The sequence below is a fragment of the Falco peregrinus genome, chromosome 4 (genome assembly GCF_023634155.1).
Source record: "Falco peregrinus isolate bFalPer1 chromosome 4, bFalPer1.pri, whole genome shotgun sequence".
Taxonomy (NCBI): domain Eukaryota; kingdom Metazoa; phylum Chordata; class Aves; order Falconiformes; family Falconidae; genus Falco; species Falco peregrinus.
The window spans coordinates 106852850-106872208 of NC_073724.1; the positions used below are offsets into that span (position 1 = coordinate 106852850).

The following is a 19359-nucleotide window of genomic DNA, read 5'->3' on the forward strand; positions in this document are numbered from 1 at the left end:
CAGCCCATGTTGTACAAAACCAGTCATGCTGGGTCTAACCAAAAGTCCATTTAGCCCAAGCACCTAGCCTGGGGTGATGGACGGATCTTACTGCTGCAAGCAGTCTGTTTAGTGACTGTTACATTCTATAAACTTCAAAATAAAGCACTGAATACACACAGAGACCCCAAAAGTATAGTGGTTATGAATAGTCACTTGGCCTCCAAGTACCTCAGGTGATTTCTAGAGCCAGATTCTGTCTACTCTAGGTGGCAAAGGATCTCTCTTTCACGTACTTTTCCAGTCTTCTCTTGAACTTTCTGTAGACGTTTAGCACCAACAATATAATGTCCCTGTGGCATGGTCTCCTACTAGTCCTGTTTGGTGCCTCCTAGGTCAACTGAACACAATCACAACCATAAGCTTACAATTCTATGAAATTATGTGCAGAGGGAGAGACAACCCTTCTAGGGAACTCACCATTTACTGTGGTACTTTTAGAGACAAGGTTATCCAAAAATTAGATTTGAATTTCCAAATGTAAGCCATCCTTATAGAACTACTGATAAGGCATACCTCTGTAACTAAATATTTATGTAATAGTGTAACTTAACATAAATACATGTAATTTTAAAATTCTTTGTGCATGTCTCTGTTTTTTTGGTGCATGTCTTCATTTTTGGTGAGTTTTTACTTTATCATACATCATGAAACGCAGATCTTGAACGCAAAGCAGAGCTTGCTGCTGGCAGACAGAAAGCAACAGGAAGAGTAACAAAAGCAAAAATGTAGTAGAGATCCAAGCTATGCTCGGATGCAAAGTAAATCTTGCAAGTCCCTACATTTGCTGATATTTAGTTGTAAAATAAATGTAAATAAAACTGTATTTTAACAAAAGGTTCATGCATATTAGAGAGCACCTGTATCTAGGTATTATAAGAATATGCATGGACAACCTAGGAACTGCAACACCTATGTTCAATAGCAGGAATCATCTTCACCTAATACAAACACTGATCTCCAAGAACCTTCCTGATCATTCTAATAGTTGAATTTTTTTGCTTTAATTGCTGTCACTGTGATTCCAAAGTTTTTTAAAATTATGTCAAAGTCTACAAAATTTACCTAAAGTCCACCTTTATTCTGTCAAATCAGTAAAACTTACAAAAAAGCACTATTACAAAAGGGGCACTCTTTGCAGATGAAGAAAGAAATTAACATTACTGTCATGCAGACACTTAGGAACTCAAGTTTCATAACAGATCATATGTAGTGTTGACTGTACACAAAGCAGAATTTGTAGTAGGACTGGTTGCATAGAAGAGAAATCTGCAACTGAAGTCAGCCAGAATCTAAGAGAAGAGCCAGAACTTGTTTTAGTCATTGGCGTATTCTTCCCTACCCTCTCATCACCCGGGGGTGGGTGGGAAAAAAACCTCAAGAGTTACGAATCAGTGTCCATTTTCCTACCAGCCTTCAAGATGGCACTACAGCCCTACCCTAAGCGGCAACGGAATTACACTGGCTCTGCAAACTTTAACTGGGAAGCCCAATTCAAAACTGCAATGTAAGAGTGAAAACAAAAAGACAAAGAGAGGTAATCTGCCCCAAAGGTAATTATCTAATGTCTATGTGCAAGGAGAAGAGGCTAAAGTAAGCAGTGCTGTCAAGCATGATTCAGGCAGTAAAAGTATCTGAAGAATGGAAGTTTATAAGTACAAGTATTATCCCATCTTTGCTACATCAACTGTAATTGTACAGGAAACAGGCACTGTTTACTTTCAAATTTATAACTTTACCTCAGTAAGAAATTTATAGGAGGGGCTCCTCAGAAGAACAACATACCAATATTACTTTTTTTTTTAAATCAAGACAGAAGAACATGCTTTCTCCTGTGATAACTTTCTGGGGAAAATGGTTAGTAACACATACACACACAAATCTGAACAGTCAAGACTAATTTTTATATACATGTTGCCTATTTCTAAGTAACAGGCTCATTTTCTTCCATTATTGATGTGAAGGTGTAATCCTATTTCACAGGAGATTAACCAACAAATACCATCTAAAAAAGCACTATGTTTCTCTGCATACATATGGCCAAAACCATTTTAATGTAATGAGCTATGTTCAGCAAGACTAAGACAGAAAATATCAAAGAACCAAAACAAGCAGGAAAAAAATTCCTCACTTTCCACATACTGATGCCCCCCACTAACTAACACTCACAAAATAGTTCATTCAGAAAATCATGCCAGGAACATATGAAGTTGGTTCAGATGCCCATTAATTTCCTTAAAGAAACATAATTTACAGCAAGATACCTGGATTCTTATCCAGACTTAGCTGCCTCAAGAAGTGGGATTTCCTAAGAAAAACAACATAAAAATCTTAACCTCATGCTAAACTACATCTTCCCTGTTTTTATTTTAAACATCTTTTGACTTGCCTTCACCCTTACCACACGTTCTAGTTTTGCTTTCTTCTCATTTTCCCTGAGCTCCACTTACCCTATTTATCCAGAAAAGACAACACGTTTATGTTCAATATGCAGAGCAGCTTTCTGAGTTCTGTTCTGTCTCTCCTTCTTCTGTTTGTTTTCCTGTTGTTAATTCTAGCTAATTGCTAGAATTCTAATTCTGGCTAAATAGCTAACGCTTCTAATGGCTTTCAAGACAGCTCCTAACAATCTTCTCTCTAATATTTTATTACAGTAACTTTACTCACAAGCTCCTGTAGCAGTCTGTAATTAAATATACTAGAACCTGGACAGTAACTTCTGATTAAGAATACAATTAATAAGCGCTACACACAGATGAATCATACAGAAAGGAAAGCATTCTCCCTTGTGGCATTGTGGACATTTTTTTGCAATGCAGTGACCTCCAGCTGCCACAATACTTACACTTGGTTTTCCCAGTATCTTTCATGAAAGGCTCTCAAAGCACTAGGGCATGTTTCACTGCCAGCAATATTTCATAACAGGAAACTTCTGTCTTAACGGTCTCAACTTTATTTCCCAGTTCTTGAAGATGAACATCCAAACTAGAACATTAAGTAGTCTTATATTTATGACGTTAGCACTTGGATTTAAGTTCCACTGTGCTGAAGTGGTACATAGTTACTTGATTTTTCCACTTCTCTCAGAGATTCTTTACAAGGCCACCAAGGAAGCACAAGTTACCATGAACTTGTTAGTAATAAGTAACAGAACCAGATACGAGTAATATTAGTATTACAGATATTAGTAAATACAAATACACAGTCATAATTTAAAGTTAGTACATAAAGATTTTCCAAATCTTATATCAGAAACTGAATCATATCCAATAAATGCAGGTTCAGTATTATTTAATTCAAAACAGACTTCTGTTAAATGAAAGTAGGTGCATCCAAAAAGCCAGTTCCAAGGCATACTACCTCAACTGATTTAGGCTTAAAAAAAAGCAATGCCATGTAAACACATAACTCATCATACACAGCAGTTCTGATTTCTTCATGCACTTTATCAAAATCAGAGCACTGGAGAAAAAAAAAAGCTTTGCAAGATTTTCAGCTCACATTCAATATGGTATCACCTGTGAAATTACAAATAAATGTTCAATGAACTTGTATTCAAAAAGTGCTTTCTCAAGTCACAAGACAACCCACTTAAATGTCTTAACTCTTCTTTATTGCATGAGCAACAGTATATTCAGGATCACTTGCTCACGCACACCAGTCAATTACATGTAAATTCTTAATTTTCTTCTAAAAATAATCCTTGTGTACTGATTGCTAGATTCTCTTCTAGATTTTTACCCCTTTATAACTACCCAGTTTTGGTGGGGTTTTTTTGCTAAGGACCCTTGATTTCTTTCTAAGTACATAAAGTGAATCCTACTTCACTATCAATATTTTTTCCTGTTAATTCTTGGCACAACGGAAGGTTTGAGGCGTTATCTTAAAACACAGACTTTATGTCAATATTCAAACAGCAAGTATCTAGTTTTAGCACAAGTGAGATAAGCCAAAAGGCAAGACAGACCAAGGGAATTACTTCCTTTCTCCTCTTCTCTGTTCTTCAGAACTGTCCCTGCAAAAACATGTCTTCTCTATTGCTGCAGGTTTCTTGGGATATATTTACACAACAAAATAATCACAGATATTGTATTTTCACATCGAAGCCTGAAACCTTAATTGCTCTGAATTGTGACTTCCTGAACTTGAACAGGACTCTCATTTGTTTCAGGATAGTCCAACCTCTTGGCCCAGCCAGCAAAAACTTTGATTAGCTTCCCCTCTAATACTCATTCATGAACAGCACAGTTTGGTCACGCCTGCTCATCTTTTGGTATTGTCTGCAGCATATGAATTGCAGCATGAAACAAAGCTGTCTAAATGGACAGCAAAAAGCAGCCAGAGAATAACCTTCATGAAATACAGGAATAGCAGACGTACACAAAAAACAATGACACTGTGAGAAAATAAATAAAACATGAACCTCAGCGACAGACAGAAGGTGACAAAGCATAGGGAAGACTGCAGCAGTCAAACTAGCATGGCACCAAATTTATCTGCTTGCTCTCTGCATCATCGGAACAAGAGAGCTCTAAAAACATACAGCTCGTAATATGCAGAATTATAGCAAGAACAAGCACACTTTACTGCTGTCCAGTGATGTCCCCCCACAGGCTAGCTGAAAAAAATTCTGTATTCCATGAAAAGACATCAGACTTTGTCAGCTAGAGGAATAATCATCATGATACAGGACTCTGGAAATGATAGGAAAATAAGAGGAAAATCAAAATTCCTCTGCTTCTAAACAACATTTCCAGGTGTTTCGATGTTCATTCCAGGTGTTCATTTAGGGGAGACAGGAAAAAATGAGATGTTCATAACAAATGAATGGGAGTATACGAAGTCTAGTAAGTGAGCAAGGGGAGGCAGAAGAACACTGCCAAAGTACTATAGCTTTAATGTAAACTGAAACTCATTTAATGGAAATACTGGTCTTCATCAGTTTAACAGCATTTTCAGTCAGAATAAATTAGCAAAAATTCTGCTTCTTTAAATGTTTGAATTTTCCATTTGAAAAAAATAAAACCACAAACCAAAGAACTACTGGTTACTTTCTGTTGACATCACAAATATTATACGAATTCTCTTACCTCAAGTATCAGCCTCTTGCTTGGCACACCAGGCATCACCAAATTTAAAGTTTAAAACCAGAATAGCTAGAAGGACAATTGTGAGATTTGGACTCCCTTCACCCCAACTAAATTGCTAGTAGTAACTTCATTTGTATGACCTTTTTCATAAATACAAATTTTGCTTACCTGATGCTGAGTTCATGATGTTCTGCTGCACAGAAGGACTGGTGGGAGCTGTAACATTCATCTGGGAAAGCATGGCCTTCCTAGGATCTTGCCATGTTGTTGTTTGATCAATGTGACTAAGACAAAAAAACCCCAAGAGTTAGGACAGTCACGCATTGACAACAATGACCTGCTAGCACAGAAAGTTTAACAAAAGATTAAGCCTGCCAACAACACCTATATTCAAAACCAAGCAAGAACTGTTTGGATTCTTTCCAAGCATCACAGTATGTCAGATTCTCAAACCCTTACTCTGGCTGCCACACTTCCCCAACAAAGAGCTGGAGCCATCAGACCTAGAGCAATGGTGAGACAAGGCTCAACACGAATATCGTAATCTAGCTTGTCATACCATAACTAGATGTTGTACCCTTGAACTGAACATTCTCTTCCTTTTCTTGCTGATTAGTTACTTGTACTTTTTAAATGTGAATTCAGAGTCTTTAAAAGCAAGCTAGTTACGTCTGGAATCTCAAGCACAGTGGTATGATGAGTTCATATTCAGTGCCTATGGAGTTGCTATGAACTGACTAGTGAGTAATCATTAGTCTTCCCAAACTTTCTGTGCACAGACCACATCCTCAGATTATTTGATGGACTATTCCCTTCACCACTGAACAATCTCTGCATGGTAATTTAAGTAACCAGTCACATTAGAGCAGTAATATGAAAGTGATGTGCAGCTGCCTTTCAACTTCATGTGAAAAGATGAGGACAGCCAGACTGTCAAGCAACTCAACTAGCCCTCTGCAGAACCTGATTCCAAACATTCGGAAGCTTAGATTTATGAGGTTTGGGGAAAAAAATAAAAATAAAAGGAAAGTACATTCAGCATTGTCATACACAAAGGTATTCAATTCAATGGGAATATAAAAGCTTAATTAATGAATGATTGCTTCGCCTTTTGAGTATTTGATTAGCATGTTTTGCTAATTAATAACAAATGCAGGCTATTCATAACAAGCACCAATATTATCTTGATGCCGTTAAGCAACACTGCTCCAAGAAGTACATGTGGACAAAAATGAAACTACTAATACACACTGAGCATTGACAACAAAGCTTGGTATTGATTCATTTAGAATGCGTATCAATTAAAACTCATATTATTATCAAGTGGAATCCAAGGCATTACATGGAATGCCCATTTTCATACTTCTGCAAAACCACATTTAAATCTGCAATATGAATTCTATTGGTGATCTGAGTTCAAAACTAGGTACTGCCAACTCTCTGCTTTGCACCCACGCCTGTCATTGTGTTTTGTATGTGTCTTGGTGGATCAATGTGTATTGGTACTGAACTATCAATCAGGCTGTAAACTTTCCATCTTTTTGTTGGGATTAAATAATAAATGTGTGGTAACTGTTCCCAATTCACAGCTTCTCTTATTTAAAATATAATCAAGTTTAGGAGCTGGAACTGTATTACTTTAAACATTCTAAAGGGATAAATAATTCAGACCTGTCACTTCAACACTAGCATCTTTGCGGACACTGACACCTTGTCACCCTGCTCTCCACCAATGAGCAAGGAACCTACATAAGCACTACTAGGATGTAATTCATTTGATCAATTGAAGGAACATATTGAAGGTGAGTCCGGCCTATTTTCTCCTTGAAGAGGGGAACCTAAGTTAACTAGGTCAAATACAGTGACATTATAAGAGATGAATCCTACCTTTGGTTTTGTATTTGCATGACCACAGCATCCAAGAGCTCTGGTCATAAATTAAGACCTCATCACAGGTCAAACCGGACAAACAAAACAGAATATAATTTTCTCCCTGCCCTAAGCCACTAATTGGTTGCCTAGAAACTTACTAACAAAACCCCTGACTCCAATTAATAAAAATGTGCTCCACTGAATTATTAAATGTTTTTAACATATTACATGATGTTTAAAAAGTTGGTATTTCCCCCCAAAAATACTGAATTTTGTAACTACTTCATAATTCCAAACAAATGACAATGAATAGATACAAATTCAGAAGATCATAAAATGGGGCAGTAGTCACCAAAATAAGTACTTAGGTAGAATTATTTATCACATTCTAAACATTGAAGGGACTTTCTGTTATAAGGTAGAAGGTAGTACAAAGTGGTTTTTAAAAGAAGTTTTAAGTTGTGTATATTTTACCATCTCTAAACATGCACACAATTCCATATCAAAGAGTTACAGACACACTGTAGCAGGGTCACAAAATAGGCAGGAATGCTAGCCATACAAAAACATACTAGCAAACAAAGCTCTACTTTGTCTGCACGTGGCAAATACTGCCAGTTTTCCCATGTATACAGGGAACCCCCCAGTTACTACAGCGTTAATTAAACGGTGTCACTGCCATGTTAGTTCCCTCAATACAGCTCACTTGACACAGGTACTATTAAGTACACTGCATCTTTGGTTGCATGTTCTCCAATATTCAGCTCCACTGAGAAACATGCCACATGCAGCAAGACTTCATTTGCTTTTCAGCCTATATATTTATAAAACAGGGCACAACATAGTAAAGGCTGCCCTATACATACTGGACTATCCACAAACCTTCATACTGAAGAACATTTTTTCACTTTTCCACTGGTCAATTTCACAAAGCAACGAAAGCAGGTAAAGATAATACATAGAGGTAAAAACACTGCACAGTAATGCTTCACAGACCATGTGTTTAAATTACAGTACCAGCACGTGCTACTCCCCCACCCCCCCTCCTTATTTCTGATTTGTTATATTTGCTCAACCCAGTTCTGAGAACAATAAGAACCAGGAAAATGCCACTGCACTCATGATAACATGCTCATTTATTTCCATTTAACTCCTATAAAAATCCACGTAACACTACAAACTTAGAAAACGTCTACCTAAGGCCACATATTTTATAGCTTTTATTTCCATATGCTATTTGAGTGTAGAGTAAGAAACAGAAGGAAAAAAGTTATCTCACTGCATTACAGAACCATTTTTGCAGTTAACTGTAGAAACACATTGAAACAACATTCACCAGTTTTTCCAAACAAATGTGAATATGGGATAGATGAACAGACTATGGAAGAAGCAATTTTAAAAGTACATCCAATTTTGAGCACAAGGACAGCATTATCGACGCTTCAAGACTGCTTAAGCACACCATGCAAAGTACAGTTAATGTTCATATAGCTGTTACCAGGGATAGCTATTTTAGGCAGCAGCAGCTTCCAACTTTCCCTAGCTGAGTATCACTTCAGAAAAGTCAGCATGGTCCTCACTTGACTGACTAAACTCCAACCAGTAGTCATGGAGCAACAAGCCACAGAAGAAACGTCTCAAAGCAAGCAAGCTGATTACATTAAAATCATACTAATCACAAGGCTCGTTCAATAACACAAACTTTTCATGCCCTCCCACTCAGCTCTGTGCTTCCTGACCTACACATCCATTTCCCTCATACATTCCCTCAAAACCTCTCTCTTCAACCTCCACCAAACCACAGTCCTTACAGGTATCTCATGTACTCCATATATCCTGAGTTTTTCTATGTTATAGACTAAGAAACCACCCAAAACACATCACAACAGATCAGTTCTTTTCCACAACTTCCAAACCACCGAATACAAGCAGGCAAACCCCCACTTATACGGATGAAATGTCTAAATAAATCCTCAATACTATAGGAAGGAATACAGGTCTTCGCTTTGCTCATATCTGCAGCATGTACACCAGGGGTAACTTACTACAAACACTATGGATTTTTCATTATCAGGTTAAGTATTGGAACAGGACATTCTCCCCATGTAAATATCTTTCCCTCTGTTTTGAACAGTAGCGCACAAAAGGGCTAAATGGACATAACAAGAACTCTCAACACCAACACTACCTTTCCCTGCACTAAACAGATTTTCTCCATAGTAGCTGCATTACATGACAACTGCCCCAATCCATACATTACCTTCTATTTTACATGACCTGAGCCATATCTTGATAAAGCACTACTGTCAACCTCAAGATTTGTAAAAAATATTATCAAATTATATCGAATCAACAAAACCTATAGACCAGCCATTATATTTAGTGCAGTACTATCAATTAAACTTAAATTCTACCTACTCATGAACTAGAATCGCAGCTCTGTACTGTGTGCACAGAACAACATGAGTAAATATTCTTGGGATTAAAATCAACATCTCTAGGGCAGTCAAGGAATGCGAGACATCTTACTTCATAGAATAAATTCTCAAATCCAACGTCTAGCTATCTGACACATCACATCTATTATTGTTCATTTATATCTAGGTGAAGCAAATCCTTGTTAAATTAGAATAATGTTGTATGAACTAAGGAAATCAACTTAGACTGTACCATAAATTTAACTCTGTGGTAACAGGCATAAGAACAACAAATCTAAAACATCCACAACATGCCAAACATTTGTCAGCAAACTTATGTCCGTCCTGCTATCAAAAAGAGTGACTGTTACAAGCCCCCCCCAAAAAAGCACTTTCAAAGTGCTGTGCATTATGAAGCTGCCTTTTCCCACCCATCCCCAAGTTTTACAGTAATATACAAATTATTTACATATTGACAAGAATAACTTTAAAGAAAAATGCTCTCATTTTATGCACACAAAGCGCATTTCTGCAGTTACTAAGAACCAGAATTTCTTATTGAAAGAAAACTTTATTGGCATGAAGCACTATCACATGCCTGAAGATTTGTCAGATTTTATTTCTAATCTAATTTTAAAGGATTTGGGGTTTGGGTTGTTTTTGGGGTGTGTGTGTTATTGTTTTGTTTGTTCGTTTGTTAGTTGGTGGGGGTTTTTAAAGGGTAGTGGAAAAGAAGCAAGGAGATCCAGAGACCTAAAAAACAGTATTCGTTCCTTTTTATTGAAAATAACCTTTAGATGCTAATAGTTAATAAACCAAAACCATTTCTAAAAACAAGAGAACTGATCTGCCTTTCCACAGTGGGATATACCTTCACATTTGTACTCCAGTTGCTGCACTGAAAAGACATGAACTGTATTACTGAAAGCCATATCAGAAATGAACTAATACACAAAGAACACACAAAAAATTACTTGAATCCTTTGAGAAAGGCTTATCTAAGAGGCCTTGAGTTCTGATACTCCGTAGTATTTATAGCAACTACAGTGTCTCTGTTGGTAGATACTCTTTTCAAGGTATGTTGAGGACTTCATTCATATGACAGAATTCTCAGTCACTACAAAACCATGATTTTTTTCCTCTCTTTTGCCTTTATTAGCATAAAGTCACCTTATATATGGTGCATGTCTGCTACATAGTGAGAACTTTTACAAGAAAGGATCTTCTCAAAAAAGATATTATTAACAGAAGCAGGTCAGAAATTGCCAGATTATTTTACTAAAATGTGCAACAGAAATGTGCCATTAGGAAGAAAAGCAAAAGACAGGGAAGAGATATTTCAATCTTAGGTACCAGATGAACACAGCATATGGAATTTCTGCAGCAGCTAAAAACCTGAAGAGATCTGACCTAAACATAAAAGAATATAAACAAGGCAGAATAAATCATACATCACTTCTCTTTGCGTTTGGACATGATTCTTCATAAAAGGATATTTCAAAAAAATAGTCACAAAAATTCAGAAATACAAGTTGTTCTTCAGTATAAAAGCATTCTTACTGAAGTGATGCATGTGTTTTACAATGTAGACAAGACTTATGTCTGTGAGAAAATAATTTCCAGTCTCTAGTGAAGTTGAGATGACTAACTTGGATTTTGGTTTTCAGATTTTTGGGACTGTTTTAGGAATTCACTGGAAATCCTGTTTTATTAAAAGCAAAACACAAACACAGACCACTGACCACATCATGCCAGACCTACCAAAACTGCTGACTTGGCACTGTGTACTTTTAGTATTGGGGATGGATAACAAGCAAGTGCACAAATGAAGCTAAACCAAATTATTTTCTAAACATGGTGTGAAATTTCAACTTTTCATTATATCCCAAATGTGAACTGCTCTATCGACAAGCATGTCACCTATGATTCTGCTTTACCTTAAATGACTGAGCTGCAGATTTTATTCTTTCATATTTTATCCTTTATCTTCCTAATCAGCTGTTTTTCTTGATCCACACAGTTCATGACTTTCTGAAAGGTTTTCCTTTTTTATTTCTTTTCATCTAAAAGCTTCAAAGACTAGATGGATCATGACCATAGTAAGTCTTTTCATAAATGCCATTACTGAAATACTTTAGAGCTGTCACTAGTACATTTTAGTACATCAGAACTTGACGTTATATACTGTAAGTTAGTTCTCCTGGTGGTGCCAAGAGAAACTGAGAATTTCTGCTCTTGAAACTACCATAAATTGCCTTAAAAAAAAATCAACTTCAAACTAACCCCTTTGCCAAATCTTATATAAACCTGTCCTGTACATAGGCAGTGCAGGCTACCTGCAAGATTCCCACCCAGCTATCATTCTAGCGGGCAGAGAGAAGAAACCAAAATATCTACTTCTGCAGAGGCCTAATCTGCAGAATCACAAACGTGGTGGTCTGCCTGTAGGGCAGCTGTGAAACTAACAGTATCTACTAATTCAAGAACACAGCTGGATGCAGATTCCTAGGAAGGGTGGCAATACATACAAATACTTGGCAATACAAAGACAGCCAAGATCAGTCTGACACGGCAGATGGGCTAGGGGACCCCACAGGTGAATTTTCCAGAGTTTGGTTTAAGAGATGGGATGAAAGGAAAAGTTTAGAAAAGCAGCAGCCTCGGCATGAACTACTCTGATTGCCACTCTCAAAAACTGTGAGTGTAGCATGCAGAGATTTCTGGGTTACGGCTGCTGATGTTTTCAGGATATTACACACAATGGAGTGGATTCAGCTTTGACCTGAGGGTAGAAGCTGTGACGTTCTTTGTGCACCCTTTTTTCTGCCCTGTTCAGGGGATTTCAAGAATTGGAAAAGATTAAAACATGAAACTAAGTCTTTAGCTATATGGGCCATTTGTAATTAGGTGTTACTGATTTAAAAACAAAGTACATTTCTTTGCAAATAGTGTAACAAAGTTACTGATTTATACCTCAAGTAGCATTAATACATCGAGATGACACAAAACTTCAATTCCAAGCAACAACAGTGAAAAGCCTGAAGTCGAAATGATAGAGCTCTGTTAGCAATTACCTCTACCCCAATTCAGTACTCCATAAACACTTCCCTAAATTTGCATCGCTATTAGACAAGGACACACCTAAAATGGACCAAAATTCTTTAAGGACTTTCGAATTGTCTTGGTAAATAATGAATCCAACAATAGGAAAAGCTGTTGGTCACACAGCAATGAAAATCTCATCGGCTGGGAGGTGATATTCTACCCATTGTGTGGGAAAGCATTGTGTTTCCACTTGCCCTCTTCATATTAACTTGCAATATTTCCCTAGGTTTCAGGATTATTACAGCCTAACATATGTATAAAAGCACACAGCAGCAAAACTAATAACTTCTTAATCTGTTTCCCAAACACAGTGTGCTTCTTAAGGACAGTAATGTCTCCAGGCATAGCTTAATTGCCTCAAAGAAATGGAAACATAGAAGTTTCTAAATATTGCTGCAACACATAATATGGCTGATTTTTTTAATTTTCCATATTCATTCTTCTGCTTGACAGGTCTTTACGCATTTACTAAACAAAGTTTGTGTTAGACTACTCCATCTGCACCACTGTTGATGTCCTCATCAAACCATACCACAGGCAGATGACAGAGAGCATACTGGCGATACGACAATAGACAGCTCTACCATACTTTTAGCTTGCAAAAGCATACCTTAAAACCAACATGCAATTGTTCAGTGTGCAATCACATGTCATGCCACAGCTGCCACTTCATTAACTTTGAGATAGAACAAGGTATATGAGAACGGCAGACACTAACATCCTGTTGACCAGGTGGGAAGAGAGCCTGCCACAGCTCCAGCCCCTTAATCGAAGTACAAAATAAAACCATACATGCTATCTTACATAATTACAGTCTTAGGCAGCAGAAATTCATTCAGCAAATTAATGGTTTGAATCTGGACCAGAACAAAGCAGGAAGGGGAATTTAAATGCCTTAAAAATCTCTGACAAAAGTCCAATTGGTGCAGAAATAGGTTTTGCACAGTCGCTAAGTGTAAGGCAAGTTCTTCTACAAATCCCTCTGGAATTTATTCCTAAAGTGGTTGCAGCTTGCAAGATGCTAAGAGCTACCAGAAATTCCTGAAAGCATGGCCCATAAAGCCGTGAACACTGATAGACAAAACAGAGTGTTTAGTGATACACAAAATACAGTATTTAACATTAAGGTATCCAAAGGCAGCCTTCCTTAGCACTGACCTGCATGCAGACAGCGCACAGTACATACACCAGGGACTCAATACTAAGCTTTCTGGTCCAGTTGTAAACATCTTGCTGTTTTGAAGTTGCAAAACAGCACTGGCCTTCTTAGGAAAGCTTCATAGAAAGGTCCTTGCTTCAGAGTGTATAATGCTAAAATGGACAGTGGGCAGTAGGTAACCTACCCATAAAGGCATGACTAATGGAAGAGATGAAGGCATGACAGGTTTGCCATGACAGCACCACTTTTATTGTCATGTACTCTCGAAACAACTGTCATTTGTCAAAGCAAAAATGGAAGCAATAACATGCTTATTTTTGCACTTATTATTCATTTTCCTCCTGTCCCCTCTTCCCATCCTGCACTCCAAGGTCATCTAGAAAAACAGGACTAGTATCACAGTGCTTGGAAGTATTTTAAATTGATGCTCAAAAATGTGTTTCATGGATTCCTTTGTGGATTTCCCAAATAAAGTAAGATTATTTTCTGAGTTTCAGAAAAAAAAGGATTATGAGGGCGTTTTTATTTCCAGTGCTTTCCATTATTTTGAAAACTCTAAGAAACAGCAGTGTTACAGAGACTAAGAAGAAAAGCCTGTGCTCTTACAGTCCTTGTACCAGTTCAATCCTTTCCCAAACTCCATAAAGGACTAAATATTGTGATCACGTCCATATCGCCAGTTTTATTTAATTTTAAACTTGCCCTCTCAGTTTCACAGCGGTAACAGGCTATATTTAAAGAAAACCTCCCCCTTCTCTCCACCCTGCTTCCAAAGTTACGAAGCTTGCTTCCCGTGGCAAGTCACTCAGCATACTCTGAATTTACCTTTCTCTCCTTAATTTTAAATTAAAGAGATAAAAGATATATCACATAAGAGGGCAAATCTAGATTAAGAATTGTCTCTGTTAGTATTTCAAGTGAAATGACTGGATTCATTTAATTTTACAGATACCCCGCTATGCCCCTGGCTCAGCGAACACAGAGAACACCTTCTCAAGATGCAACCATTGTGTCTTTTCTAACACTAAAGGCAAGACTAGACAAACACTAACTTTCACATTATTAAGGGAAGGGCAGACGATTTTCAGAAGTGATGGACCATAGAATCCTTATCACTGTCTTGTCCTTTTATCTCTGAGATTCTATCTCATTTCTCCCTCCCTAGTTAGCTCTTAAAAGGAGACAAAGCAAGCAAGATGGAAATCAAATGCCTCTTTGCATAAACAGGAGCCAGGCAATTTTACGCCCCTTTCTATGTACCCTATTTCTGTTGCCTGGAGGTTTTCAAGTCAGAGAGGCTTGCCTAAGCATGCTGCAATAAAAGCCACTATAGCCAGCTGCCTTAGTATCTAAAGGGGGTTCCTAGCAATCTATCCTGTTATCCTGAGGCTAACCACCACGAAGGAAAACAAAATATTAAGATAAAAAGATTCTTTAGGTTGTTTCCTTATTGCTCTAAGTAGGAAGCCTCAGAGGGCAGTTTAAACTGGTTGCTTGAGTGTTCAGACAATGATCACTCCCAGATGGCCTTGACAGGATGAGCTGACTAACAAACCATTAGCAGGACCTCCTGGAAATGAATGCCTAGTTTTCTGCTACAAAGAATAAATGAATCTGGTTTTCTTGCCATTAAAATCATTAATGTTGACAACTATTTTTAATGTATGCTTCAGAACTAACACTTCATACCTTAAATTGATCAGCTGTTTGGATGTTCTCAGTTTTAGTCATACAAATAGCCTTAAGGACTATCTTTTCCCTCATTTGAAACTGCAGCATAGGAGAAAACCCTATTTCCAACTCCCCTATTTCTTTTCTCTATACTTATGTGGTTTGGGGTTGGTTTTTTTTTTTTTTCTCTTCGCTTTTTCACTTCCACTTCCTTTATTACAGGTATTTTTCATCCCTTTTTGACTCCTCCTTACGACCATGTCTCAGGGACAGCTTTTTGCTTTTACAGTTCAGACAAACACTACATGCTGCAGAAGCTGGAGGCAATTATTCCTGTCCCTGAAGACTTCACAGACTGCCACGTAAAACAAAGAAGAAAATTTTCCAACAGCAAGTTGCTGCCTGAGTCAGTACTGGTGAGATACCTGCTCAGCCAACTCTAGGCAATCTATTTCTCGGCAGCAGATTATTCTTTTTTTATCCTCCACACTTCAATCCCCTGGAGACAGGTTTCCAAGTTGCAATGCACCAGAAAGCAACAGATTTCTCAGCACCCAGATACAACACACTGTTGAAGGCTATGTCTTGAAAAGTTAACTTTTATTTATCCATTTAACCTAGAGGGGCAAAGACAACAGAGAGCAAAAGCATGCAAAAAAATTAAGCTACTGAGATTATATCATTTAAAGTGACAGCTATAATAATTAAATGTATAGCATACTTAAATGTAATAGCTATTATATTTATTTTTTAAGTGACCTAAAAATATTTTCAACCTGAGGATTTTCAAGTTCCAGGTTCTACATTCCCCTTCACCAGTCACAAAGAGTTTAAAGAGCATCCATTTTAAAAGTGTTTCAGAAGACCATTGTTAAATAATGCAAAGTAAAACTAATTTTGAACTCAAATTTCATTGAAAGTTTCAGAAGTTATCCAATGGAAATTTTCCTTTCTATTTTGTTTTATTATTAAAAATTTGGGAAGTATCCAGAGAACCTTGGTTTGACAGTGAAATTGTCATCAGCAGAACAAGTTCTACCTTCTTTCTAGGAAGAAAAAATAAAGACCATAAAGACCCATGTGTTCTTTAAAAGAGGTTTTAAGTTTTAACTTAATCTATTAAACCAACATAATAAATGCCAATACATCAGCTTTTATATATTTGATTTGCAGTAACTTGATTTGCTTTCTGAGCATCTTTTGGTATGAAGTGAATCAAAAATAGTGATTATAAAATGTGTTAAGCACAGGACTTTCTTTAAAAGCACATTACTTAAATTACTAACAGTTCTTAAAGTACAAATTTCATTTAGAGATATGTAACCATTTAGTTTTTGCCAAAATTAGCAACTACCACGTTTTATCAAAAAACATAGTGAAGTACTTATTTAGAAACTGTTCAACCCTAATCTTGGATGCAGAAAGACAGCAAAACAAAAACCACAGATATCCAACTTCCACTAAATTTCAGTGGGACATTTATAGTAAGAGCTGAAGTTCCCAACAAATCCTATTTAACTTAGAATTATTACCTTAACTTAGTATAAATTAATTCTAGATTTATAATCCCTGCAGTCTTCATCTACTAATCAAGAAAATCAGGATTCAGCTGTTGGGGGGGTGGCTGCAGTGGAAGAAGGGGGAAGATCATTATGTTTACTTGCTGACATACTTTTCTTAAAAAACACTTACTCATAAAACATGTCTAGCATACAAAATCATGCTTCGTAGTAACAGATTTCTCTAATACAATAAAGATATGAATACATACTACACAAAAGAGATCAGAATACAGGTCACAGCAGAAGTATTTCAATGGCTGAGAATACCATTAAAATCAAGCTCTCCTTCCAGCAGCTCGTCCCTACTTTCTAATAGTCCAGTGTAGAGACCTCCCCAGTACAAACTTTATGCTTGAATAGTATGGGGTTTATTTTTCTTTTCGGAAGTAAAGCCAGCTCTTAATACAAGAACTGCCTTACAGTGTTTGCTGACTATTAGTCAGCACTTCCCAATGACCCATCCCTTTCCTCCCCTCCCTTTCAGTTCCAAATGCTGCCATTATCAACTTCCAGCTTTTCCTTTTTTGCCTGCAAAATTCACAAACTGTTTTAGAAATTCCCTTGACAGTGAAGAAGCTTTTTTCAGTCATTGTTAAGTCACTTTGAACTCTTGGACAAACATGAGTTCTTTTAATGTCTTCTATAAGATAGGCTTTCTATAGCCAAAAGTTGTCTTATCACCATTCTACAGGGCTACCTTTGCTCACGAACCAGGCAGCCAAAACTGTTTTGAACCCTTCAATTCAAAGTTCTAAGTGCAAGCTCTGAAGGTTGTTCAGGTTATGTCAATGGTTGTTCAGGTTTTGTCTATTTGCTTGGCTTTGGACCATTCAGTAGCTAGCATATAAAATTCTGGAGGCAAATTGTATACCGCTACTGATTGCAGAGGTGCCAGTATGTACTACCACATAACTGTAATTTCAAGAGCTGAGTAATAGCACGTAACTTTTCTGAATTTTAAACAGTAAATTAGAGAACACAGTAAATGAAACAATATCCATCTCAGTTCCATGTCAACTTCCCACAAGGTAAGACTTTATATAGGCTACCCAACATACACCTGCCGGGGCAACTGTGTGAACTGCAAATGAACACGTGGTTACAACGTGGCTCCCTATGATGGACTCACTGTCACTGCAAACTCCAGAATATATCCACTCTTGCCCTTTAAACTCAGTAATCTAGATTGTAACCTTCAGATCAGAAGATATAAATCAGTACCTGCAAGCAAAAAAAGAAGGATATACGGGGAGGAGAATGAAACCTCCAATATATTTTTTAATATTCCTTCACAGTCATCCACAATTGGCCTGCTAAAACCTAACACTGAGCTAATATAACCCCCTTTTGTCTGCCCTGCTCCAGAAATTTTCAACATCCTCATAGAACGTCTGATCCATATCTAGTGATCTAAATCAAATGCTTCTAGTCACCACTTACTGAAAGCTTTTTAAAACAGATGCCATTTTTTTTTTACAACAATTTAATATTTAGAGTTATGGAAGAAAGAAACAAACCAACCACTCTTCAGCTCCTGGTTTCTTAGTTTTGAACTGAGAGGCTTGAACAAACCAAAATAAGTAAACATTCACTTGGCTAATGCTCTCTGAGATGTGGTTTTAACACTTTATAGTTCCAGGCACTTACCCAGCAACTTCCTTCCAGAATTTATCACTCAAAAGTTCAGTAGCAAACATGCACTGTTTGGTGTTATCTTTCAAATTTATTCTGCAATAACTTTATATCACTACACAGGTCATTATCTGAAACTTTATCTCAAAACCTTTCAAAAGTAAACTGTACGTTAAAAAGAAATAAATCTATTTTCAGATACCCTCACTCTAGTTCTGTAACTTGGCACACTGCAGCTTCTAGTCAGTCTTCTCTGATACCTTGCTGTCCTTTAAATATATTATCAGAAATCTGTTCTTCAGAAAATTGTTACAAAATATTTATGTTCAAATGAGGACTGAAAAGGACTGTTACAGATCTGACATCATCATGTCCTTCTCTACAAGAAACCTACTTGCATTTTCATATCTATCATAAAGAACAAAATCTTACAGCGTAACAAGGGCAAAGAACATGCTGCAGAAGACAGGCAAAATATCCAGTATGAAACTGAGAAAGTGGAGAAGGTCCTGGAGTTGAGTGGCTCTATTTCAGAGTCCCCATTTCTTTGTGCTCCGTTTGTCCTCGTCTCTGACTTCACTAGTTGTATTCTGAGCTCTTCAGGACTGCAATACTGCCTAAGTAAATGGACCTTGACTGCAGTAGTCCTGTAATCTACCAGTCTATCTGGTAACTCACCTATTCTACTACAGGGAACAGCTGCTTGGGCAGCAGGCATCATCCAAGCAGCCAAATACCACCTTCTGTGCTGGAGCATGCACAGAGCTGGCTGGAACCTGCTGCTGCCAGCAATACTTCCAAACGAGACAGGA

At 37.3% G+C, this 19359-nt stretch overlaps 1 protein-coding gene across 8 annotated transcripts in view; it reads right to left on the minus strand.

Moving 5' to 3' along the window:
• Positions 1-19359, minus strand: part of YAP1 (Yes1 associated transcriptional regulator) — a 98633-nt gene that overhangs the window by 39821 nt on the left and 39453 nt on the right. For all 8 annotated transcript variants that reach the window (XM_055802141.1, XM_055802140.1, XM_055802142.1 and 5 more), the window contains exon 3: positions 5298-5413. In XM_055802141.1, the coding sequence (XP_055658116.1) occupies positions 5298-5413 (116 nt within the window). The remainder of the gene's footprint in view (positions 1-5297; positions 5414-19359) is intronic.